This window comes from Macaca nemestrina, chromosome 5 (assembly GCF_043159975.1).
Source record: "Macaca nemestrina isolate mMacNem1 chromosome 5, mMacNem.hap1, whole genome shotgun sequence".
Taxonomy (NCBI): Eukaryota; Metazoa; Chordata; class Mammalia; order Primates; family Cercopithecidae; genus Macaca; species Macaca nemestrina.
This window is the reverse complement of record NC_092129.1, coordinates 97,543,624-97,570,754: the sequence shown is the minus strand read 5'-3', so window position 1 is coordinate 97,570,754 and position 27,131 is coordinate 97,543,624. Positions and strand designations below refer to the sequence as shown.

The window sequence follows — 27,131 nt, the reverse complement described above, 5'->3', positions numbered from 1 at the left end:
TAAGAAGTCTAGTTTATTTTAATTGTCTCACTTGCCATTTAAAAGACAAATCATTTTTTGGAAACTAAAATAAAACAGTTTATTATTTTATTAAAAATTCATTACTTAGTAGATTTTCACCAGGTATTGGCAGAAAGAAGGAATTTTTAAGTACTGATTTATATCATTTGCATTGATCATCATACGACCATAACAGAATTTCAAAGCTAAGCTCTTACAGTCTCTACATTTTACAGATGAAAACCTGGAGAATCAAAAAGATATTCAGTGGTGTGTGTCTGTCTGTTTGTTTGTTTAACCAGAGACCACTCCTAACCCACTGGGAAGTCTCTGAAGAGAATATGCAGAGGACAAAGCTCATGTTATTGTTTTAGGGAAGAATGGTGTTTGGATTCTGGACTCTGCAAAGAAAAGTGGGAATTTAACGAAAGCCACTGATAAGTTTCTTGAAAGGAAAAAAAGGTAACAGCATAAATTAGATTATACATATTCCTATGCAGCAAGGAAGATAAAATAGCTATCAATTTAAAAGGTGTTTACCTACATTGGTAACATATAAAACTAGTCAAATCTGAAAGACTGGGGAAAACACAAAGATGCATTTTCATTCCTTTAACAAACAGTTTCTAAGATATACTGGGCTAAACAATGGAGGTTTAAAAAGAAATAAGGAAGGAAAGGACTAATAACCTCAGATTATTTTGTGAGGCAAAAACATAACCACAGTCCATAGATTTTTTGAGGCAAAAAAATAACCAAAAGATAGCTTGTGAGGGGTAGCTAGAAACAGCAAGGCATCTTTAAAGAGAATGATTTTTGCTTTGAGAATAATCATTCAAGCAATCAGTTTTAGTTCTGAAGCAATTTGACAATTAGTAACAATTTTTCAAGAGGAAAGATAGAAAAAGATATTGCTTTCAGCTTCATGAAAGCAAACCAATCTCCCACAAATCCTATGGAATGGAGAGCAATGAAGACACAGTGTGTGCACAGGAATCTAAGATTTCCTCACTCTTGAACTGGTGGCCTCAGAATGAGATCAGCTGCTACCAGAGAACTGAAAAATCTCCATGTCAGAGAAGTAGAAGGTAAAGGTTGATGATCAGGACCTAGACTATCATGGAAGGAAAGATCTAATTCTAGACAAAGGTGTGTCACTTCTGACCAAGTTGCTCTAAAAGTGATGATAGAGGAATATTTAATGCATATATGTATGTGTCAATTTTGTTTAAAGAGGTTTAAGATTAAATATTCATGACTAAGGTAATATGAAAGAAATCTAGTAACTACCTTTTTTGTGCATTTACTGCCTTCAGCCCTCTATGTTGATAGTGTTGAAGAGAGGTGTTTTTAAGCCACACCATTAGTCTAATGGTAGTATTTTAGGGTATAAAATCTATCATTACACAGAGAATTACAATTCAACTGAAGATCACAAATGAATCACCTACAAATGCCATGAGCACATACAAGAAATGGGAAACAATAAATCAATATATCTAAACCTGCACTGTCTACTACACACATGGTCAGAGCACTTGAACAGTGGCAAGTCCAAGATGTGCTGCAAGAGTACTAGAAGCAAAATAAAGCATGGGTTAAAGGTTGATTTAACCAAAACACCTATAGCCATACACTTTTCTCTATGAAGAGAAAAAAAGGGGGATAGAACTACCTTAGAAGACAAGTATAAAGACAGCCATCCAAAAGCTGGAAGAGGCCAAGAAAGCCAGTGTCTTAGGAGGCTTATTACAAATAGAGAATTTGAGTAAAATTACTCTCTTCTTTCTAGTTCTATTGTCTAATATTGCTAACAGTTATGACTTATGAGGTAAAGTTTTTAAAAACACAAAACTGAATATGTAAACTAAGAGTAGATCTAAAACTTCTGGAAATTTCTGACATTTAGACAAGTAGTCCTGAGCTACAGTTTACTGTACTTTTTCCCTAACTCTCTAGCATATGTGAGAAGATCATTTAACATTGCAAACACATTAATTTTCTCCAAATTAATCTAAATTCAAAGCCATTCCAATTAAACTTCTAAAAAAAATTGCTGGGTAACATGAAATACAGATCCTGAAACTTACATGTTAAACAAAATGTCTGCAAATATTTAAGAACATCCTGGCAAACAGTGAGGCTTGATTTATTACGAGATAATCAAGATTATACCAAGTTGCACAGAACTACACAAACACAATAAACAATTTGGGGCTAAGTCAGAGCCATAAAATTGTAGAAGAGATTACAGACCATTGAGAATAACATTTCAGTTTACAGCTGAAACAAAAGCTCCGTAAGTATAACGACCAGTTTGTACAGCATTACGTTTTCAAGATCACTCGAATCAAAGAAGCAGGAAAGATAAAGTCGAAAAAGTAGGGAAATCTATCAGAGAAGAAAGGTAAAAGGGATTTCCTGGATGAAATAGTGAAAAGAAACTCTAAGAAGAAAAGGCTATGCAGCAGGACTAAAGAATGGAAGGCTTCGGAAAGAATGCCTTCAAATGAAAAATAGACTTATATTTTTATATATATTATATATTTGACTGCATTGAATAAAATCAAATAGTTCTTTTGGAGAGTTTAAAGAAAGAAGTAATAATTATAATAACCAAAAATATTCCTAATGCTAGGTGACAAGACTTTTCTAAAAAAGAAAATATAATTGTATACTATTTGACTTAGATAGGAACAATATTTATGTCACCATAAAAATATAAAAATTGAATATTAATTTGACCAAACATGTGATATAATTACAATAGGATGACGGAAGGAGAAAGGGGAGTGGAGGGGGTTAGTGGAATTAGAGGGCTCAATCCTATTATTCCATAGTACAAAGTAAGCAGATCATGTATAAAATACAAAACCAAAAAAGAACAGCATAGACTGTGTGGAATTGTAGAAGTAAAAGCAAAACAAAAAGGAAAATAATTACCTCCTAGGAGTAGTACTTAGGGTGCAGAAAAAGGTAAGAGACTGTTCTATTTTTCAGTACAAATCACTCATACAATTGATATTTTAAAATCATGGATAGGCATTACCACGGATTATGTGCAACTTACATAATTTTTTCAACAATAAAAAATATTACCTTCATTATTTTGAATATACAAAAAACAGAAAAATAGGCCGGGTACAGTGGCTCATACCTGTAATCCCAGCACTTTGGGAGGCTGAGGCAGGCGGATTGCTTGAGCTCAGGAGCTTTAGACCAGCCTCGGCAACAAGGCAAAATCCCGTATCTACGAAAAATACACAAATCAGCAAGGCGTGGTCATGCGCGCCTACAGTCCCAGCTACTTGGGAACCTCAGGTGAGAGGATTGTTTGAGCCCAGGAGGTCAAGGCTGCAGTAAGCCATGTTTGTGCCACTGCACACCAGCCTGGGTGACAAAGTGAGACCCTGTCTCAAAAAAAAAAAAAAAAAGAGAGAGAGAGAGAGAGAGAAACAGAAAGAAATGAACTATAAGAAATAAGGTGGCAGAAATCCTCAAGAAGCAATTATACCTAAATCCAAAAGTGTGCTTAAAAAATTACATATATCATGATCAAGTAGCATGTATCCCAGGAATGCGAGGATGGGTCAATATGAGAAAAATCAGTGTAATTTACCACATAAATGGTGTAAAAAAGAAAATGACATGATAATAGATACCGAAGAGGCATTACTGCCTTAAAATTAATGCCTTAAAAGGTATTAAAGCCCAAAACCTATTTATGATTTTTAGAATTACTGGAAGAACAGAATCAGAAATTTCTTAACACAATAAAGGATATCTAACAGAAATCTACCACAAACATACTTAATGGAGAAAATTTAGTTACATTCCCTTTGAGGTTGAGAGGAAGGTATAAATGTCTTCTCCCTCATCTAACTAGAACTAATACTTAATTCAGTACTAGAGGTCCTGGTCAATGTGTAAAATTAGACAATGATGAGAACTAACAGAATTTAACAGGATTGTTGAATCAATAAAATAAATCAAAAATCTAGGCGGTGTACTAGAAGTAGCATTTAAAAAAAAACAGACACGATTTACTACAAAAGCAGAAAATGACAAATATTTAGAAGTCACCATAACAATAATAAAAAACTTAAACTCAATTATAGAACAGAAAAAGACCTGAAGAAAAGCCACAGCATTCACTGAGAAAGTGATTTAGCACTGCAAACACATCAATTTTCTCCGCATTAATCTAAATTCAAAGACGTTCCAATTAAACCCCTAGCAAAAATTTCTGGGTAACATGACAAATTGATTCTGAAAGTTTCAGGTTAAACCAATTGTCTACAAATATTTAAGGTAATGCTGGCAAACAGGAAGACTTGACTTAATACCAGATATCAATTACAAAGTCATTGTAATAAAAAGTGTGGTCACAGCCGGGCACGGTGGCTCACACCTGTAATCCCAGCATTTTGGTAGGCCAAGGTGGGCGGATCACCTGAGATCAGGAGTTCAAGACCAGCCTGGCTAACGTGGTGAAACACCATTCATACTAAAAATACAAAAAATTAGCTCAGCATGGTGGTGCGTGCCTGCATTCCCAGCTACTCAGGAGGCTGAGGCAGGAGAAACACTTGAGCCCAGAAGGGTGAGGTTGCAGTGAGCCAAGATTGTGCCATTGCATTTCAGCTTGGGCAACGAAAGCAAAACTTCATCTCAAAAAAAAAAAAAAAAAAGTATAGTTACTAGAAAGAGAACAGACTGACAAATCAACTGCCTATACTAGACATCCAAGAAAGAGACTCACTTATTTGTCAGGCCATTTTTCCTACATATGCCATACATGCACAGATCTGAATCATGAGTTTCACACACTGAAATTTTCTGAATTCATTGTTATATTTAGACTTTGCTTCTTTCCATCTAGGGAGACTGGAATGTGTTAGAACTCAAAGATTCAACTTTATTTTTCCTAAAATAGTATTTTCTTCCATTTCCATCCCTAACCTCTAGTGCTCCTCCATCTCCTCCTCCCTCAAACACAGAAGATAAGATTTTTCTATTTTCTGTTTGGCAAGGGGGGCTAGAAGACAGACAGATGCCAATCACATATCACATTGTCTTCAAATTTGCATTTTAGCAGAGATTTATTATATATGTAAAGCATATATAATGCTTTACATGCATAGGTTGAATATCCCTTCTCTGACATGCTTGGGACCAGAAGTGGTTTGGATTCTGATTTTTTTCAGATTTGGGAACATCTGCATTATATATACTTACCAGTTGAGCATCCCTAATCCAAAAATCCAAAATGCTCCAACGAACATTTCTTTGAGCATCATGCTGGTGCCCAAAACGTTATAAATGTTATAGCATATCAGTCTTTGGATTAGAGATATTCAACCTGTACAGTATTTAACTGTGTTCAAATTATTTGTTCCCTTTCTTTTACCCCAGGCACCCAGTCTGATGTCTCCATATATAAATTCTCAACTAGCTTATACTCTAATTACTAAAAGAAGAGTTGGTGAAGAAAAAAAGCAACATGTGATGAGGTGGTTGCACAAGAAATAAACTCTTTCCTATAGAGTAAGTAGTTCTCATACTTGAACATGCATTAGAATCACTTGGAGAACCTGTCAAAACACAAACTGCTGCCAGGCGCGGTGGCTCACGCCTGTAATCCCAGCACTTTGGGAGGCCGAGGTGGGCGGATCACAAGGTCAGGAGATCGAGACCATCCTGGCTAACACGGTGAAACCCCATCTCTACTAAAAATATAAAATATTAGCCAAGCATGGTGGCTGGTGCCTGTAGTCCTAGCTACTCAGGAGGCTGAGGCAGGAGAATGGCGTGAACCCCGGAGGTGGAGCTTGCAGTGAGCTGAGATGGCACCACTGCACTCCAGCCTGGGCGAGAGTGCGAGACACCGTCTCAAAAAAAAAAAAAAAAACACCCACAAACTGCTAAACTCCATCCCCAGAGTTTCTACTCAACAGGTGTGGGGCTGAGCTGCATCTATGAAACTTCCTGGACGGTGCTAATCCTCCTCTATAGGCGACATTTTGAAAATCACTGCCCTACAGAACATGGGTTATCAACTAGGGGCAATTATGTTCTCTGAGGAAACTGGGCAATGTCAGACTATATTTTTGCTTGTCACAAATGGTAAAAGGAGTGCTCCTGGCATCTATACTCCTGGCATCTAGTGAATAGAGACCACAGATGCTCCTAAACATCCTACCACGCACAAGACAGCTCCCATAGCAAAGAATTATTTGGCCCAACACATCAGTGGTTGAGGTTGAAAAAACCTGCTACAGAGTAAAATACAACTTACTTCAAATATATGATTCGACCATTAAGTTGGTAAAAGTTCTTCAGTGCATTTCAAAAAGTTAACATGGGAAAGACATTCAAAAGTTGTATTTTTTGTCAAGTAGTGACAACTGTTTGAATTTTACTCTACAGTAAACTACAGCAAAATGAAGTTTTATAGAGATTAATACATAAAAGTATATCAAGTTACAAAAGGAAATAAACATTTATATAATGTTATTGGTAGACAATTATTTTTTAATAACTAGTTATATTAAAAGACTGGTTTCTTTGACATGTAATGACCAACAATGCTTATTTCGTAAGCTGAGTGAAAAACAGGTGCTTATTTTAGTAGTACATGTATTTAGATATAAATAAAATCTTTCATAATGAGCAATTTATTTTAAGGAAAAGTAGCAATCACAGCAGTAATCAATTCTAAGTAAATAAGTCTGAGACATATATGTGTATGTGTATATATATGTATATCTGTGTGTACACACACACACAAACACACAGACAAATGCACACACACACACAGACAAATGAACTTACTCCAGTAGGCTGAAAAATAAGTCCATCCATTTCATGGCTCACTTCTTTGGCAAAATTTCCTTCAAGTAGCTATAAAATAAATACACATGTATTCTTTAAAAATATAATAATCACTTTAAAAGTATTTAAATGTCTTGCTAGGCTTTATAAAAATGTAATATATAAGTTATAAGAACTGAAAAACAAAATAAGACAAAGGGATAGGTCTAAAGGAATCTAGGTTAATACATTCTAAGATCTGAATACATACACACACACACACACACACACACACACGCACGCGCGCACACACACGAAAATTTCCATTCCTTGCCAGGCTAGATATTCTAAACAATAGTCCTAAGTACAACAGCCAAAATAATAAATAAAGCATTGAAAACATATTTTTAAATCTATTCCTAAGCCAGCACAAAAGGAAGAAAGACACAGAAGCAAAAACAAAGTGAAAGTAGAAACTCTGGAAAGTAACAGATAAAACGAATAAAAAATAAACACACAAAAAAAATCAGAAGCAAAAATCTGTAACTACAAACTAGCTGAAACATGAAGATTATAGCCCAAAGCTACAAAGACACTTGCTTGGGGGCAAAAATTTGTAACCACAAACCAGCTGAAACATGGAGATTATAATCCAAAAATACATTGTGTTTTCTAAGAACCCTTACAAAATGATTTTAATCTTACTTTGGGTTTTTTTGTGTGTCTTTTCTACATTTTTCCAAGCAGAGAATTCATTGCAAAGAATACACAGTAAAAAATACAATTAACAGTTTTTTCAATGCCGTATCAACAGAGTTATAGACCCTATACCCTCTAATTAATTCTGACTTACTACGTGTTTTAACGCATCTCTTTCACAGATTTTTATTATTTTGAAGAACTTAACATGTATATCACTGATGGAGGCCTGAAACACGAATTTTTGCATGTCGGAGAAGAGAACAAAACATACTTTCACAGAGCCAGGTGTAGCAATTCATTTTCACGCTTGCTAATAAAGACATACTCGAGACTGGGTAATTTATAAAGAAAAAGAGGTTTAATGGACTTGCTGTTCCACATAGCTGGGGTGGCCTCACAGTCATGGCAGAAGGTGAAGGAAGAGCAAAGGCATGTCTTACATGGCAGTAGGCAAGAGAATGAGTGTCAAGCAGGAAACCCCTTATAAAAGCATCAGATCTCATGAGAACTCACCATCATGAGAACAGTATGGGGGAAAACAGCACCCACGAATCAATTACTTCCCATCAGGTCCCTCCCACACACCAGGTTATCTAGAATCTGGCCAATTAACAGAAAATTAAGGAGAGTTCTATGATTCAAATATGTCTCCTAAATTTTTGGATATGCTATGTGTTATACATCCCTTTTGTCACAATCACACACTCTTGAAAGTACTACGTTTAAGCTTACAAGATTTGCTTTCCAAAAGCAACAACCAAAACTTCAAGTACATACTTCACTTGGAATAAAAATCTCTGATTCTCCTCCCAAACTGTGACTTCATCTTCTCTGCCATTTCATCCTTCAAAATCCATAATTTCTCTAAACTGAGGGCAGTTCAAATTTGAGTTTAAATATCTATATTTCCTTAAAATTTTAATGTTCCTTTCTCACACCGAGACAGAAATTAGATCAGTAATTGCCAGAGGCTTGGGGGATAGTCTTCAATGAGTTTCAGTTTTGAAGGATGAAAAAGTTGGCTGGGCGTGGTGGCTCACACCTGTAACCCCAGTACTTTGGGAGGCCAAGGCAGGCAGATCACGAGGTCAGGAGTTCAAGACCAGCCTGTCCAATATGGTGAAACCCCATCTCTACTAAAAAATACAAAAATTAGCCGGTGTGGTGACGCGCACCTGTAGTCCCAGCTACTACTCACAAGGCCGAGGCAGGAGAATCACCTGAACCCGAGAGGTGGAGGTTGCAGTGAGCCACTGCACTCCAGCCTGGATAACAGAGTGAAACTCCATCTCAAAAAAAAAAAAAAAAAAAAAAGTTACTTGCTAAATTCATAGCATTTCTGCTGAGCAATGATGCAATAAAAACCAAACACCACAATAATCTCTTTTTTTAAAAAAAAAAAGGTTATTTAAAAAATGTAACCTTCAATCTTTCATTTGCTCTACTTGTATTGTGGGTACATCATTTATGGCAAGTTAAGATGGTGTTTCCATTCTTCAACCAAACTTCTCAAATTCATGTAATGGACCATGCCTGTATATAAAGTATAAAGTAACAATAAAAAATAGCCAGTTAGCAAGACTCTACATAACATGATGCTGCCTGCCGCAGAAATGAAAGTAATTTCATTTTTTATTCTACTCTTTTTATAAATCAGAGTATTTAAAGGACTGAAAATTCATGGGTCAAAATAGGAGCTTCGCTGCATTATTCTAGACAATATTTTTTTCTTCACTTGACACATAACATTTATGATATCACCTATCATGTATCAAAGACCTACCACGAAGTGTTGTGCTTGGTACCTAACATACCATTCAAAATACATAACTCCTCATGAGATGTGTAGTCTCAAATTTTGAATTATTATTCAATTTGCCAGAAAAGGAAACTGAGGTCATCAGACATAAGCAACTAGCTTTAATTCAGACAGTAAAGTAAAATCACTCAGAACAGATAATATCAGACTTAAAAATCAAGAGATAACTAAATAAAGTCTTATGACTCTCTGAAACAAATGTCCCAAAGATTTCTGCAAGTTCCTAAATATATAGGTCCTCCAATAGCCACTTAAATTTTATAGACTTGGCCAGACACAGTGGCTCACACCTGTAATTCTGGCACTTTGGGAGGGTGAGGCAGGGAACTGCTTGAGGCACCAGGAGTTCAAGACCAACCTGGCCAACACAGCAAGACCCCATTTCTATATTTAACAAAAATTTTATACACTTTAAATGCATTATAGCATATACTATATGAATAAAGTAAATATGAAGAGAGGTAAAATTCTTGAAGAAAAAAAGGTTTTCTAAGAATAGAGATGAAATCTAAAAATGTTATTAATATTGTATACTTTATATTAACTGATTTTTATATTCATATGAGATCATATATGTAATGTGTTTATTAAATTAGAAATATCACCTTTTGTCTATTCACAATTCTTAAAAAAAAATGTATCCAAACTTGTTATGGCCATCTTCCATATGTCAGTATCTTCATCATTAGAGCCAACATTTAAGTCATTTAGCCAGTTTCCATTACTTTCACTGCTGCTGTCTCTGATTTACAGCATACTTCAAATTATACATGAGACTATAACTGCAGATGTTACCCCAAGCTACAAGTACTGATTGACTAACGTCAGGAAAATGCTTTTTCCCCTCATTCATTCCATAGATCTATGTTCATAATCTTAAAGTGCTTTGCTCTTTGAAGAAACCTTTAAAATCCTGGTTTAAGATAAAGTTCCTCATTCATTTACAATGTGAAAAATAGTAAGAGAATGCTGCTTCCACACTGATGATAATAAAAAAGCAGATAATCTATCAAATCATAACTTTTGTTATGGCCATCAGAAAGCTGACATCTGCAGGCAACCACATAAACTAATCCCAGCCCCTCCAAACGAGGATGAAGTATATGAATTCATGTCTTCTTTGGTAGGGAAAAGGAAGAGGAAGTGGCAGCCATAAGTGAGTACAAAGAAAACAACTGAACATCTGGCCAATTCTTAAAAACTAAGTCTGGGTGAGTGGAACAGTTTAGAATCCCTGGAAGCCCCAAACACAAGAGATACAAACTTTTTCCCAGGCTTCTATCAGGCTTCACAAGAAAGATCACCGGCAGGGCAGGACACATGAGAATGCCCCACCTCGGTTGTACACAGACATTAAAACCCTCCTGCTTTCCAAACCCTTCTTGATACGATGCAAACATTACCTGGGAATAAATTCATATGCAGCTATACAAGAAGCTGGAGACAGGCTTGGACCAATGATATTATATTGATAAAAAGCAGAAAGACTTGGACCTAACAAAATATCCCTATGCAAGGCAAAACTTCACTGGCAAGAGGGAGAGGGAAGACCCACTGAGGAAAAGTCATGCCTGCGATTCAGGTGCTCAGGTTCTGTTTCATACTAAGGCTAGAGAAGAAAAACTAAGAAAACTCCACAGTCTTCACAAGCCTGGCACTGAGTGGCAAGAAATAGTTGTTTACATATGGGGAAAAGTACTAGAAGTATGAAAATAGAATACTCTGTGGTACAAGGGAGCAGAGCTTACTGAAAGCTACACGTGAAACGGAAACACCAGGAGAAAACTCTTATACTCTAGGCATTACAATAAATACAAGTAACAGCAGCCAACTGCTGAGAAAATATAAATTCTTTGGAGCACTGAAGATATAAAGGAAATGAGAAAGAACCCCAACTATGAAGTGGCATACTATTATTTAAAAGTAAATTAGGCCAGGCGTGGTGGCTCACGTCTGTAATCCCAGCACTTTGGGAGGCCAAGGCAGGTGGATCATGAGGTCAGGAGATTGAGACCATCCTGGCTAACATGGTGAAACCCTGTCTCTACTAAAAATACAAAAAAAAAAAAAAAAATTAGCCGGGCATGGTGGCAGGCGCCTGTAGTCCCAGCTACTCAGGAGGCTGAGGCAGGAGAATGGCATGAACCCGGGAGGCAGAGCTTGCAGTGAGCCAAGATCACACCACTGCACTCCAGCCTGGGTGACAGAGCGAGACTCCATCTCAAAAAAAAAAAAAAAAAAAAAGGTAAATGTAAATTGTGAAAAGAGATACTATAAACCTTAGAACAACTGCTAAAATATACATAAAGATGTATATCTAATAGGCCAAAAAAGTGGAGATGTCATGGAATAAGAACATTCTCAAGTAATCCAAATGATGGCAAGACAAAAAGAAAAAAGAAAATGAGAAAACATGGGGCAAGCCATGTAGTTAATCAAGTAGTAAGATGGTAGATTTATAGGAGATTGATTTTTTTTTCATTCTAATGATATTTCTTCTAGAAACCACAACATTACAAAATCAACCAGCAGAGATTGTCATTATTAATAAATTTTTTTAAGAAATCAAGAACCAGCTGGGTGTGGTGGCTCATGTCAGTAATGCCAGCACTTTGAGGGGCAGAGGCAGGCAGATATTTTGAGCTCAGGAGTTCAAGACCAGCCTAGGCAACATGGAAAAATCCCATCTCTACAAAAAATACAAAAAAAAATGTTGGTTTATCATAGTCAAAAGCAAAGTCAAAACCATAGTCAAAGCCAGGCCACAGTGGCGTGCACCTGTAGTCCCAGCTATTTGGGAAGCTGAGGTGGGAGGATAACTTAAGCCCTGGAAGCAGAGGTTGCAGTGAGCCCAGATCACGTGAATTCCAGCCTGAGTGACAGAGTGAGATCCCTCTAAAAAAAAAAAAAAACAAAAGAACCAACTTTATATATATAGTGTCTACAACAGCCCACTTTGTACATAAAGAGTCCATTAGATAAAAAGTACAGGGATGGAAAAAGATGTCAAATCCAGTGCTAATGGAAAAAAAGCTGAAGCATCTAGACTATATTAATATAAGACAACGAGAACTTCAGAACGAGAAATTACTAGAGATGAAAACAATACATACTGACAAAGGGGGTCAATTCATCAAGAATCTGTAACAATCTTAAATGTATACAAGCCTTACACATGGAATATTATGCAGCCATAAAAAAGGATGAATTCGTGTCCTTTGTAGGGACATGGATGCAGCAGGAAACCATCACTCTCAGCAAACTATTGCAAGAACAGAAAACCAAACACCACACGTTCTCACTCATAGGTGGGAATTGAACAATGAGATCACTTGGACACAGGAAGGGGAACATCACACACCGGGTCCTATTGTGGGGAGTGGGGAGGGTGGAGGGATAGCATTAGGAGATACACCTAATGTAAATGACGAGTTAATGGGTGCAGCACACCAACATGGCCATGTATACATATGTAGCAAACCTGCACGTTGTGCACATGTACCCTAGAACTTAAAGTATAATAAAAAATAAAAAATAAAAAGAAAAAAAAAGGAAAAAAAAAAGCTTCAAAATAAAACTGACAAAATAAGCAAGAAAAACAGTGGGGAGGCCGGGCGCAGTGGCTCAAGCCTGTAATCCCAGCACTTTGGGAGGCCGAGACGGGCGGATTACGAGGTCAGATAGAGACCATCTTGGCTAACATGGTGAAACCCCGTCTCTACTAAAAAAACACAAAAAACTAGCCGGGCGTGGTGGTGGGCGCCTGTAGTCCCAGGTACTCGGGAGGCTGAGGCAGGAGAATGGCGTAAACCCGGGAGGCGGAGCTTGCAGTGAGCTGAGATCCGGCCACTGCACTCCAGCCTGGGCGACAGAACGAGATTTCGTCTCAAAAAAAAAAAAAAAAAAGAAAAATAGTGGGGAAATCCTCAATTATAACAGAGAATTTAACACTCTTTTCTGAGCAAACAGCTGGACAAGTAGAAAAAAAAAAATCACTAGTAGTAAAGACACCTTGAAAAGACTTACAAAACACAAGCAGACACAAAGCCAGTGAGGATATGTAAGACTAAATCACTATAAAACAACCTGACCTAACTGACATTTATAAAATACTCCACCCAAACCAGGAAAAAATGGTTTTTTTCCTAAAAGCATACAACACATTTCAAAGTATATTCTCTGACCATAATGAATTAAATTAGATGTCAATATTTGGAAAGTCACCCAATATTTGAAAATTAACACACTTCTAAATAACCCATGAATAAAAGAAGAAATTAAAAGTGAAATTTTAAAGTATTATAAACAGAATGAAAACAAAAACAGAGTAGATTAATATTTGAGAGATGCAGCTAAAGCATTTTACAGAAAATTTTGCTGCATGAAATACCTAATTAAAAAAGAAGGTCAATGACCAGGCACAATGGCTCATACCTGTAATCCCAGCACTTTGAGAGGCTGTGGTGGGAGGATCACTTAAGGCCAGGAGATTGAGACCAGCCTGGGCAACATAGCGAGACCTTGTCTCTACAAAAAATTTAAAAAGTAGCCAGGGATGGTGGCATGCACCTAAGTTGCAGCTACTCAGGAGGCTGAGGCAGGAGGATCATCTGAGCCCCAGAGGTTGCAGCTGCAATGAGCCCTGATTGCAGCACTACACTCCAACCTGGGCAACAGAATTAGATATCGCCTAAGAAAAGCAAAAAAAAAAAAAATTTTACCCATTTTTACCAAAAAAAAAAAAATTTAAGCAAAAAGGTTACGATCAATGACCTCAACTTCCACCTTAAGAAAGTAAGGAGAACTGTAAAGAATTTCATAATCTCAGAAACAAAAAATAGCCACGTGGGCTGAGATAATGTACACAATAAAAGCAACCTATCCCCTCGTAAGACTAAGACCAGACCTCACTGAAGACAGAACAGCCATAGCTCACCGGATGGTGAAGCTAATGAAATGTCCCAGCTGCTTTTAAAGATGGAAGTTGTCTCCAAGCAGTATATCCAAATTTAAAAATATAGGATACTGACTAATAGGTAGGAATGAATTTCCAAATTTCAAAATTAAGTCGCTGAGATGAAAATTTCAAAGAAATTGAGAGGCCAAGGTTATAAGTCAAACCAAACATTGGGCAGTGTATTCAGCAACGATGATGGGCAGCCTTTGAGAGAACAGTCTGTCAGGCACAGTCTCCATGAAAAGAGAAGTTGCCAAAAAGCCAAAAAGAGAGTCTCAATATGCTTAAAATAAATAGCATGACTTGAAAGGTCAGGTTTTATTTAATAATTTAAATATCAGATATAATTTTAAATTCACTTTGATATTCTTTTGTATCTGATACTATATCCAAAAAAATAAGCTACTGTTTCTTTTTCTCCTTTTCTATATATAAAGTAAAACTTATTCATGACTTGCACTGGTATGCTAATGTAGGAAGTACTAAGCTAAGTTTTTCATAGATAATTTACTGGTTAATTAACATCCCAATAAAAATACAATTGCATGCAGTGTTCATGAGATAGGTATTTCCTGACTGCCTTGCAATGCTAGAAACCAAGCCAGCATTAGGACATGCTAATGGGATGTGAGGGATATGAGGACCCAATAACAACATAAGCCTTGGCCAATATGCCTAAATAATACCTTAATTTCAATTTGACAGTAAAAACATTTACATGTGATGACATAACTACAATTTCTCCCTGTCAACCTTTCTTCAGAAATGTGGTTTTACTTAAATTACCCTAGATGCTTTTAAAACACTTCTAACAAATAAAAGAATCCTAATTTAGAAATGTTTAATTGAAAAATCTTGGAGAAATTTAAAGTGGAATATGTGTGGTCAATTACCCTAAACTAGGATACAATCCTTTTAGGAATTACGATTTTCTTGATCATTTTCCCTCCAGACAAAATTCAAAGATAATTGGATGAAAAGTAAAACAGTAGACATTATATATCAATTTTTAATAAAGCTTGATAGTTTTCATAAGGTTTTTCCTATAAAATTTAAATTTGCTTACTTATGAACATAATCTTATCTTTGAATACCATCTGAAATATCCTACAGAGGGCATGTAGCATGGACCAAAGATTGGAGGAACTGACAAAGGTTACCATATGATTGACTCCGAGTTGATACTTTATGTCTATGAATCATGATGCATCCAAAAACCAAGTTGTTATAAATGCATAAGCAGAGAAAGATAATGCAAAAGGCTTGACATTAGAAACATGAGAAACAAAATAGAAACTGCAAAGTTACAAAGCATAGAAAGGAGCCTTTTAAAAATAATAAGCAAAATGACAGCTTAAGACTACAGTGAAGAAGAAACTGAATCTCCAATGTTATTAGAAATACGAATTGGCAATATCAATTCATTATAGTATGGAAAAATATACCAATGGAATACTTAAAAAAGAAGAAACTACCTCCACCTCTCAGTTCTGGTCTATTCTACTCAGACATTTTCTGAGCAGATATTCCCACAAAGCCTCAACTCATTGCCTGAGAATACTCAATATAGTAACTTCTGTCTCTTGACTCTTTTATGTGCTTTCATTAACTCCCCACAAATCCAAGGTTTAGTTTAAAAACTCCCCCAAAAATGGAAATTTGCACTCCCCTGGATACTAATCTTTATTGGTTTTCAATCCCAAAATCTAACTTCTAGTTCAGGTTAAGATTATTCAATGCTTCTATACTCTGAATGTCCTTCTAATCAGTAAATAATAATCCTACAAGTCATCCTTCTTGTTCATCACAAAGCCAACATCATTATCTTCTTTTTTAAAAAAGAATGACTTGATTGCCACTATTTACCAATAGTGCCTAAACAACTATGTCATTCAAGTTAGCTAATCAAAATATAAATCGCTTTTGCAATACTATTGTTGGCTCTTTCATTAACCCATATTATTGCAATAAAAAAGAAGCATAATAATTCTGGTGAATCCTACTTGACAAGTTAGAAAATCTTAAAACAAAATTTCTCTAGAAAATATAACCTCTTAATTTTGGTTGCCATTAGTCTTATTTTTACCAAAATCCCTTCACAGATCCACAAAGAAGTAGTCAACTACATCCTCATGGAGCAATAAAAGTTCTTTTTGTTAGATTTCTAATTTTTCTTAATTTCATAATTTAGGCATCATTCACTCATTCAACAAACATTTACTTGGTACCAATAAGTGGCAACCACTGTGTTAAGTGTTTGAGATGTAAAAGGGTTTACTGCATGTCCATCTTGGAAGAGCGGGTGGCAGGGTCTAGTGTGGAGACCCCAAACTAAAATGTCTATACGTGCCAGGCCATAACCTGAACTGGACAGGGTATATAGTAAGACGGACGCGTGAGACCAACTGGAGAGGACATCCTCATCTACAAGCAGTCAAATTCAACATTGCTTACGTATCATATGAGCTTACACTTTATGAAACTGATGAATTTATGAGTTAATATGGACGTAAATACACATAAAATAGTTATTTTACCTTAAATGCTTTCAGTGGAGACGCTTAAAGACTTCTAAGGGAACAAAACAGCAATTATATTTTCATCTATCATTCAAGGATTTATTCAAATATTTACTGAGTACTAATTACATATTCATTTTTTAGAAAATGATGAGAAGAGCAAGAGAAGGAAGTAACACACACAAAACTATTAATATATGCCAGGTACTGTTCCAAGCACTTTACATATTTTAACTTATTTTTAAACTATGCCCTAAAGAGTTAAAGAAACCAGTGACTGGCAGAAATTATTAAGCCTGCAGGGTGGCAAATTAAAAAAAGAAACAAATTGCTCAAACACTGAAACTCCCTCCACTTATGAGATTTAAAACCTGGCTGAAATCAATTGGAACCGATATGGCCCACCGGCGTTTGCACAGAACGAACCTGCCGGTGTCACAGATCAAATTTCCACCACAGGCTTCATACTAACTCCCCCTGAAATTTGCACATGAGATCCATGAGGTAGTATGAATAAATAGCTGTGCATGCCTGAGGACTTTCCAGACCTCCCCTCTCCTTCCACCAATCACCTACCAATCCCAGAACACACTCCCTAAACCTTTTCTAATGAAATTACTGCCTTAAAGTCAGCACAGAGAGACAGATTTGAGCTGGACTCCTTTCTTCTTGTTAGTCGACTTGTAATAAAAAGCTTTTCTTTTCCCAAAAAACTCAAGTGTCATAGTATTGGCTTCTAGCGCATCACGCAGCAAGCCCTTCTGCTCGGTAACATTTTTAGCCTCATAATTACCAAATAAAGTAGGGATTATTGTGACTCCCATTTTATAGGTGAAGTTAAGAACTTACCTAAGGTTACACAGCAAGAAATTGAGAATCCAAATGCATTCTAGCTCCAGAGTCTATATTTTTAACTGCTATTCTAAACTAGAGTGTCAGAGTCCCAAAAATCTTCTCCTAATCTCTAGTCTAGTCTAGGTTATATGCTCCTTCAATAAACTATCAAAGTATCCTATGCTTCCCTCCATCACAGGCTTTTCCCATCTGTCTGACTACTAAATTGACACGTATGCTTTTTAAGGTCAGGAATCACATCTTATATTCATTGTATTTTCAACATCTATTATAATAATCTGGTGTACAGTAATCTCTCACTCAATAAATGTGTGTTAAATAAATATAAAATGAATACCACAGTGCAAGGATCTATAAAAATAAGCTGGTATGGCTAGGTCATAACCATAGGTTATAGGTTAGGTAGAAAAATATATAGGCAGTATTATCCCAAGAGGTTGTGTATAATGAAAACATAAAAAATTGTTAGAAAAGTTTAAAAGTTTATTAGACTTGTATACATATTACGAAAGAGGTAAGATTTAAAAAAAAAAAAAAAGCTAAAGTCATCCCTCATAAGTTAATAACTTCCTCAAAAATCATCCTTTATTACCTATGTATATCTCCAGTGAAGACAACAGTAATATTGTCCTAACTGGGCATACAGAGTTGCTTCTAGGTTAATTTCCTTTCTTCAAACTATTTCTACTCACTAATGCTACTCACTGACTTTCTAAAACAAACAATTTGTAGTGTGTCATGGCCATATCTAAAAATCTTTGAATGTTCTTCACTGTCTATAGTCCAAGTTGCCTTAGCATGGTTTTGAAAGCCCTTTTTTTCTGGGAAAACTCTCCTGAATATGTCTGTAATCAAACCACAATGAAATGCTCACCTTTTCGAAAATGTTTATATACTTTGATATCATTAAACCTTTGTTCATGCTATACTCTGTATTCAGATTGCAGCTCGTAAGAAATATAAGTGAATATTTGTTTTGCGGGTAGAAAAGCATGACCTATCAGTTTAGAAGAATAGTAAGTACTTTTGAAACAAATATACGAATACAGTGGATATTTGGCCATAAATACATAATGCAGTAAAAATACAACTAAACTGGATAAATGACTGATCTGGATGTCATGAGGGAGAAAAAGTAGAGAGATTAAAAAAAAAAAAAAGGAAAAGGCTAAATAGTTCTAATTTGAACATAAAGGGGAAATCATTCATTTGTAAAATAAAATTTAAGATTTTCAAACAAAGAGTAATATGAGAAATTGCAAAAATACACCCTCTGTTTAAAAAGGTGTGTTGAGGAATTCATTTTACCAAAGAGAGGTCCTGGCCTTTGCCCTCAGCTACTGGGAGATGATCTCTAGGCCCTGGGGATATCCTCCTTGACAAGAGTACCTGGAGTCACTGGAGAGTCTAACAATGTGACTCATGATGGGAGCTTCCTGGAATACCCTACCAGCTCTGATCTCCAAAGGAACTAGAGACTAAATGTATTAGCCTGACCTTTTGGGTGGAGATAAAGACTAAAGGTCAGACACAGGGTCAGTATGTGAACAAATTCCAGTATAAACTGTGAACACTAAAAGCTTGCATAAACTTCCCTGGACTGTCATACATCATAGCCAGGAATAGGTAACACCATCTGTGACTCCACCAGGAAAGGACAACCAGAAGCTTTGCTTTTGAGCCTCTCCCAGATTCTGCCCACATGCCTCTCCTGTGGCTGGTTTTAGTAGGTATCCTTTCATTATAATAAAACTCTAATTCTAAGTATAGTGCTTCTCTGAGTTTTATGGGTCATACCAGTGAATTATCAAATCTGAGGGAGTCATTGGGGACCTCAGTATCTACAGCCAGCCAGTCTGAAGTAAAGGAGGCCCTAGGTACCCCCAAACTTGAGGCTGGTGTTGAAGCAAGGACCATGCGGTTGGTCTAAACATATTCCAATAGGTTTTTGTCACTCTATTTCTCTAGTCGATACCATTTCAGCTGTCCTCAAAGTCACACCCATCAGCAGGAAAGCTTATGACTTCCCCTGTGAGGCATTATTGCCAAGAGGCTGTTCAGGAAGTGGCAGACTAGAATGATGCCAAAGTTGCCTTCTCTGTTAGTGAGTAAAGTGACCCGGTTAGCCACCACAGATGAGACCTTCAGCTTCGCTTTAATAGAGACATTGAATATCTCCGGATGAGGACAACCCACACTGGGATACCAAATGGCATTTTAGCTGTAAACTAAACATGTTCTGCAGCCTAATAAAGTAACAGGAAAACGGAAGTGAGAGTTTCAGAAATAAACTTTACTTTCCACAATATAAAAAAGTATAACATTTCCCTATTCTTTGTATCAATTTTAAGCTAGGACAGAAAGAGAAAGCTCAAAATCATATAAAAATAAGACCTAAGATTTCCATCTAGAATGTTATATGAAATATATTGTGAACAAAATGGCAAAACATGTATACCTCTGTTATGGTGATTTTATTTCCTGTACTTAAAATTACGCATTTATCAACAATTTAATGCAGCAAAGTAATTACATGGTTCACTGGGATTTGACATAACACCTTTAAAGAATACTAACTTTCATTCATTTTATTGTTATTAGGCTCCAATGTCAAAATTAAAGTTCTATTAGTTATCTCCCATGCATCTATATGGACATTATTTCCCAGAAAGGTTCCATCCTACTTCAGTCTAGTGAGTTACAATCTTCTCATGGGGTGCACATATGTGTATACAGTATATGTGGACATATATGTGCACTTACAGTCCCTAGGCTAAGACTAAGAATTCCAAGAACATGCAAAAAGAAGGGTAAAGTATACAAAAGGGGGAAGAAATGAAAATCTTCTTTAATGAGAAAAAAGAATGATTAGAACCAGTGGGACAAAATCAATAGCATATAATGGGGTATCTGACATAGACCACTAGGTATCAGAGGTAAGACTAAGCAAAGTATATTTTAAGTATTGGAAAAGCAATGTACTTAAACCAGTAACGACACCAATTTACATTTATTACTCTTTTGTTCTCAAGTATATGAAACTATGAGTCATTCAAGCTTGCATTTGAAAATAACATTCAAAAAAATCACTGTGAGCACCCTAGAATCAGTATTAAAACCTAGTCTAATAATATCTAGAGAAAGCATTGATTTACAATACACCAAAACTTAGAAAAGGTGACCCAGATATATGAGTACTTAAAATTTCAATGTCACTGTTTCCTGGAAGTAATCACAGTCTAAGGAGGAGATGGGGACATAGGGGATGCACGGGCTGGGGGAGAGATTATCATTATTTCCAAACAATAATATGGAGACCTAAAACTATTCACATGCAAATCATCGCTGAAACTTTGAACTCAATCCTTAAAGTCTGGCCAGTGAATACAGTTCTAGACCTGAATCACCAAAAGATACGTTTTAGCTTGTTGCAAGCTCTAGGGCCACACCGAAAAACAACGGTGGCACCCTGTACACTCTAGAGCAAAAACCACTCTGGTCTAGCATACATAAAAGGAATCCTAAACATATACATGCCTTTCATTTAAATCCCTTTCTTCTCAGAGAGCAAAAAGGAATATGCAAGGTATTCAGAACCTCTTCATACCATATATCTGGACTAAGTAGGTACAGTTATCTCACTTCAGACATACCAGACAGATGGAATTTTAAAGCTATATTTTTTGGATCTTTTACAGCTTGATTGTTCTGGTCATCCCATCCAAAATGTGGGCCAGGCACAGTGGTTCACACTTGTAATCCAAACGCTTTGGGAGGCCATGGTATGAGGATCGTCTGAAGCCAGGAATTTAAGAAAAGCCTGGGCAACAAAGCCAGATCCTATCTCTACAAAAAAATAAGTTAAAAAAAAAAAAAAAGGTGGGGGGAGGTGTAGATATAAATACACACACAACACCTACATGTACACACACACACACACGCACACGCATATTCTCCAACTATCAGAAAATTAATAAACCACTCTGAACTGTATCATGTCTCCTCTCCTCAAAGTAATCAGCAACCTTAACCCTATTCCTTCAGGTACTTCGCCAACCTCTGAACCTAAATGATAACTAACCTATCCCATGCCTTCACCATCCAAGTCTATTCACATCATTTTTAAATCATTCTTCTATACAGATGTAAGATGAGTCAACATCTAACAATTTAATTTCTTTTATCCATCTGTAATTTCCATCAGGTTGAGCATCATGTGCAATTGCTCCTGAGTATTCTTAAACACCTAAAAATACAGTCAAATATACTATCATTTTTTGAAAGTCAGCATATTAGAAGCATAAGCTCAAGACATTGGGTTAACCAGGAGCATAATTTAAGTTTATTTTGGGCCGAGTGCGGTAGCTCACGCCTGTAATCCCAGCACTTTGGGAGGCCAAAGCGGGTTGATCACCTGAGGTCAGGAGTTCGAGACCACCCTGGCCAACATGGTAAAACCCCGTCTCTACTAAAAATACAAAAATTAGCCAGGCATAGTGGCACATGCCTGTAATCCCAGTTACTCAGGAGACTGAGACAGGAGAATCATTTGAACCCGGGAGGCAGAGGTTGCAGTAAGCAGAGATCCTGCCATTGCACTCCAGCCTGGACAACCAGAGTGAAGCTCCAACTCAAAGAAAAAAAGAAAAAAGTTTATTTCATCCATCGGAAACCAAATCAAATCAGGCTAAAGATGAATGCACAGTTACTGATAAAATAAGGCTATGAAATTAACTACCAATTCATTATGAGTATGATAAACCCAGTTCAAAATGTTTTGTAATTGTGCTGCAAAAGCCATAATCAACAAGAGAAAAATAAATTTGTGATACATACTGAGAACAGTTTTAATAAAATTAACTTCTCTTAAAATCAGCAATAAATGACTTTGCAAAATTTAATCATTATGTTTTTTCTACACAGAACTATATTTAGTTAGCCAAAACCATTTTTGTGACCATACATTTCTCTGTCTTCTGCAGGGCATAATAAATAAAAGCAGACTTCTGTTAAAAATATTTGTTTGCTGATAGGTAAAATTATATCCACATCACAGTTTCAATAAAGATAATAATACTAGTCCTTTAATATCTTCAACCTACTTTCTTTCAGTTCGTAATTCAATAAACAGCAAATTATTAGAAAATTTAATTTTGAAATATACAGTTATTATAACATTTATGAGACCTAGAACAAATTATTTAATGTCAAGAATAGTATCCTTCATAACATTAAGTATTCTCCAAAATTATATAAAATTTAAAAAATATTTTTTAGAAGATAAAAGATAAAGTCATTTTTCCTGAAATGATGTCTTAGCACCTAACTGAACTATAGAAAAGAGAAGGTCATTAAGAGGAAGGTTTCAAGTAGAAATAGTCTGTTATACTCACAGATACAGTAACAGGAAAGGTAAGGCGGGGCACATTAATTAAACAGCCCCAAGAAAAAAGAATGAAAAAGGGCAAATTCTGAAAGGGGTGCTGAAAGAGCTCACGCAGCTAATAAACACATGTGCCACAAAACAACCATCCACACAGTAGGATCTGCATTCTCCTAGAAATTTAATGTTATTTCCAAGACACTACATTACTTTTGAGTAAAGAGTCCTAATCCTTTGGCATCATAACCACCAGCTACTCTAATCTTAACCCTAATTTTTCCATGTAATTCATCAAACTACCAACAAGGACTTTAGTACTTGAATCATCCTTGTCTTCTTCATGTATGCTACCATACATGTGGACAATCTACTCAGCATCCTAGTGTCCAAGATCCTAAATATTTTCAACTCTACTGACATTCTCTTCTACTCTACCTCATTAATCTCTACCAACAGACAGTTGCTAAATCATTATTTCAAAGTACTCCACATCAAACGTATTTTCTAATAGATCACTATCTTACAATATATGTCTACCATCCAACAATGAAAGAGGCATTTCTATCTACCTGCTACAGCTCGGATCTTTATTTTATCTTTCAAAAACTATTTCACCTATTAGGTAGGACTTGATAGAAACATTTCACGAACATTCTCAAACCCCATCTCCACAGATGCCTCTCTGGGACTACAATTCTCAGCACTGCAATATGATTAGATATGGGATTGTACAGAATCCTATATGGAACGCTGTTTTAGACTTGGAAAACCAAGCGGATAGTATTAAGAATTTAAGCCCTGAAATGCCATACGAGTGGTGCTTTCTGAGGACTGAACTTATCACAGGAAAACCTATAGACTCCTACCAGTTATCAAGTGAAAAAGTCTAATTTTAACAACATACTACTAATGATGATGACAATGATGATGATATGATGATGATGATGGATGACTTATCCGAGGCTAGCAGTTCCACACCATTAAATAAAGAAAGCAAAATTTTAAAACATTGGCCAGTTACCTAGCCCTCCATGTTTGGCTAATATGAGAGGGAGAAACAAAAAACAATCAAATATTTTCTCATTAATGTCAGGAACAAGACAAAGATATTCTCTGTCAGCACTCCTTTCAGAATCATACTGGAAGTTCTAGCCAATAAAGTAAGACAAGTAAAACGTGTAAATATTAGGAAGGAAGAAATAAAATTGTCTTTTTTCACAAATGACATGGTTGCCTATGCAGAAAATACGAAAAGAACAAACAAAAACTACTGGAACTAATAAGCAATTATAGCCAGGTTTCAGGACACAAATGTACAAAACTCAACCACTTTCCTGTATGCCAGCAATGGTATATAGAAAAAATATCCATCACTTTCCTATATACCAGGTGAAATTAGAAATTTAAAATACAAAAACATTTACATTAGCATCCTCCAAAAAGGAAATACTTAGGGATAACGTAACAACTATATATAAAAAAAATCTGTATTAGAAAAACTACAGAATTCCAACAAAAGAAACCAAAGAAGAACTAAATAAATGGAGAGACAGTACATGTTCATGGATAGGAAGGCTCAATATCGTCAAGATGTCAGTCTTCCCAATTTGCTCTACAGATTCAACACAATCCCTATCAAAATCCCAGAAAGTTATGTTCTAAATATTGTCAAACTGATATTAAAGGTTGTATGGAGAGGCAAACGATCTAAAATAGCCAGCACAATACTGAAGGAGAAGAGTAAGGGCAACAACTGACACTACCAGACTCAGCAGTGTAGTAGCTACAGTAATCAAGACAGAATAATATCAGCAAAAGAACAGACAAATGATCAGTGGGATGGAACAGAACCCAGAAATAGATCCACATAAATACAGTCAAGTGATCTTTGACAAAAGAGCAAAAGCAATGAAATGAAGAGAAAATAGTCTTTTCAACAAATGGTGATAGAACAACCGAACCTTCACATGCAAAAAGTAAATAAATAAATTCTGAAATTGCAAACTTATGATGTGTGTATCTTTCACTGTGTATTATACATCCCCAAGCAAAAGTCTGCTTAGAAACACTAAAGACAAAAATGTGCTAATTAAATTTTAGAAAGCATATGCTTTACATTCTCAAATTTTTGAAAAATATGCTATGCTAAAAATCAGATGTGTGAAATATGGGGCATTTTGAGAAATTATCCAATAATACAAAAAAGAACAACAAAGAAAAGTATAAAAGATAAAATATATAGAAGCACATGAAGCAAAATTTTTAAGAAAAACTAAATATTATGCAAACCTATATTAATATTTCTAAGCAAAATATGATTAAGCAAAATTCAAAGTAAACAAAAGCAAAAGAAATTAATATTTCTGTGTAAAATATGCCTAAGCAAACTGAAAGAAAAAATGGTGTCAACTGATTTTGATAATAAAATTCATAATAAAGAAATGAGTAATAAATGCTTACGTGCTAAAATTTTTAATATATTAGAAAAAAGACAAAGTAATAGCACTGAACCATTTTAATATTCCTCTCTTACCTATGACAAAAGTAGAGCATAAAAACATTCATACAAACGTTTATAATAACTGATGATATATTGGGTCACTAAAAAAAAAAAAACAGCAAATTCCTAGAAATTATACCAACTACATTCCCTAGTCACTAAACAAACAACAACAAAAAAATTAGAACTAAGAAAAATAAATAAGTTAAAAATAAAGGGGAAAAGTTGATAAACTTCAAATTTTAAAACATTCTGTTAAGTGCTGTGCAGTCAGCGGAAGGGCCAAAAAGTGAACTGAATTTATACAGCCAGTTTTTCTCTAAGGGCATTTCCCAATTCTAAACATATGGCAAAACTTAGAAAATCCATAATTTTTCCCTAGGCAAAAGGCCACTGCTAAGGGAAAAGGAAAGAAGTAGAGATTTTAGTGGACTCAGGGAATTAGAGAGACATATTTGGGAAGAGATTCAAACATACACCTGGATTTCCCCTCGAGATGATAGCACAATGCTAACATTACACAGATACATAGAAAATAAAATTTAAAAGAAAATATATGTCCAACACCAACATAATACACTTGAACATTTTAATGACATTGATAATTTTCTAAAAATGACATATTAACAAAGGTTACACATAAAAATGTTAAAACTTGCTAGCTATGTTTTTCAAAGAATTTCTTCCTTAAAAATATCCTAAAAGTTATTTTAGAACTGAGTTCATTCAAGCTTTCACAGAACAGTTCACTACAATGTAAATAAACTATTCTGTCACAGAAAAATAGGCATAAATCCCCCGATTCATTTTACGTAATAAAAACAGACAACTACAAAATCATTCTCCATCTACTGTCAACTATAGACCAATCTCTATCGTCCATTCAGTAGTTCCAGGCATTTGCAATACAGTAGCAAATCTATCACACCATTTTATCAGAAAGTGTGTCTGTATCACATAAAAAGAGTGAACATTGATAGGATGGCAATTAAAAACAGGTGATCAACCAACAAATACATAATTTATAATACAGTGATTTATAATATGGTGATTTAATTTTTGACCAACGTGTCAATGCAATCCAGGAAAAGAAGTCTTTTCAACAAATGGTGCTAGAATAACTAGTGGGGAGGGTGATATGACTCTCAATTCCTACTCCACACTACTAACAGAAACATTAATTTGAGATGGATAATACACCCAAACATAAAAGCTAAGCCACAGGCTCTCGGAATAAAACATAGGGGAATATATTTCTGACCTTGGGTTGGTCAAGAAAAGGTTTCTTAGGCAAGACACAAAAAAGCACTATCCATAAAAGAAAAATATTTCATAAATCAAACAAGTGAATTAATAACTTCTGCTATCAAAGGCCTCTGTTAAGAAAATTGGCCGGGCATGATGACTCACGCCTGTAATCCCAGCACTTTGGGAGGCCGAGGCAGGTGGGTAACCTGAGGTGAGGAGTTCGAGACCAGCCTGACTAACATGGTGAAACTCCGTCTCTACTAAAAATACAAAAAATTAGCTGGGCATGGTGGCACGCACCTGTAATCCCAGCTACTTGGGAGGCTGAGGCAGGA

General features: G+C 35.8%; 1 protein-coding gene across 4 annotated transcripts in view; it reads right to left on the bottom strand.

The window, feature by feature from the left end:
* LOC105496354 (RNA guanylyltransferase and 5'-phosphatase) overlaps positions 1-27,131 on the bottom strand; it is a 334,421-nt gene that overhangs the window by 171,244 nt on the left and 136,046 nt on the right. For 3 of the 4 annotated variants that reach the window (XM_011766691.2, XM_011766718.3, XM_011766707.3), the window contains exon 12: positions 6,835-6,903. The exons of the other annotated variant lie outside the window; for it this stretch is intronic. In XM_011766691.2, the coding sequence (XP_011764993.1) occupies positions 6,835-6,903 (69 nt within the window). The remainder of the gene's footprint in view (positions 1-6,834; positions 6,904-27,131) is intronic. 4 annotated transcript variants of the gene reach the window in all.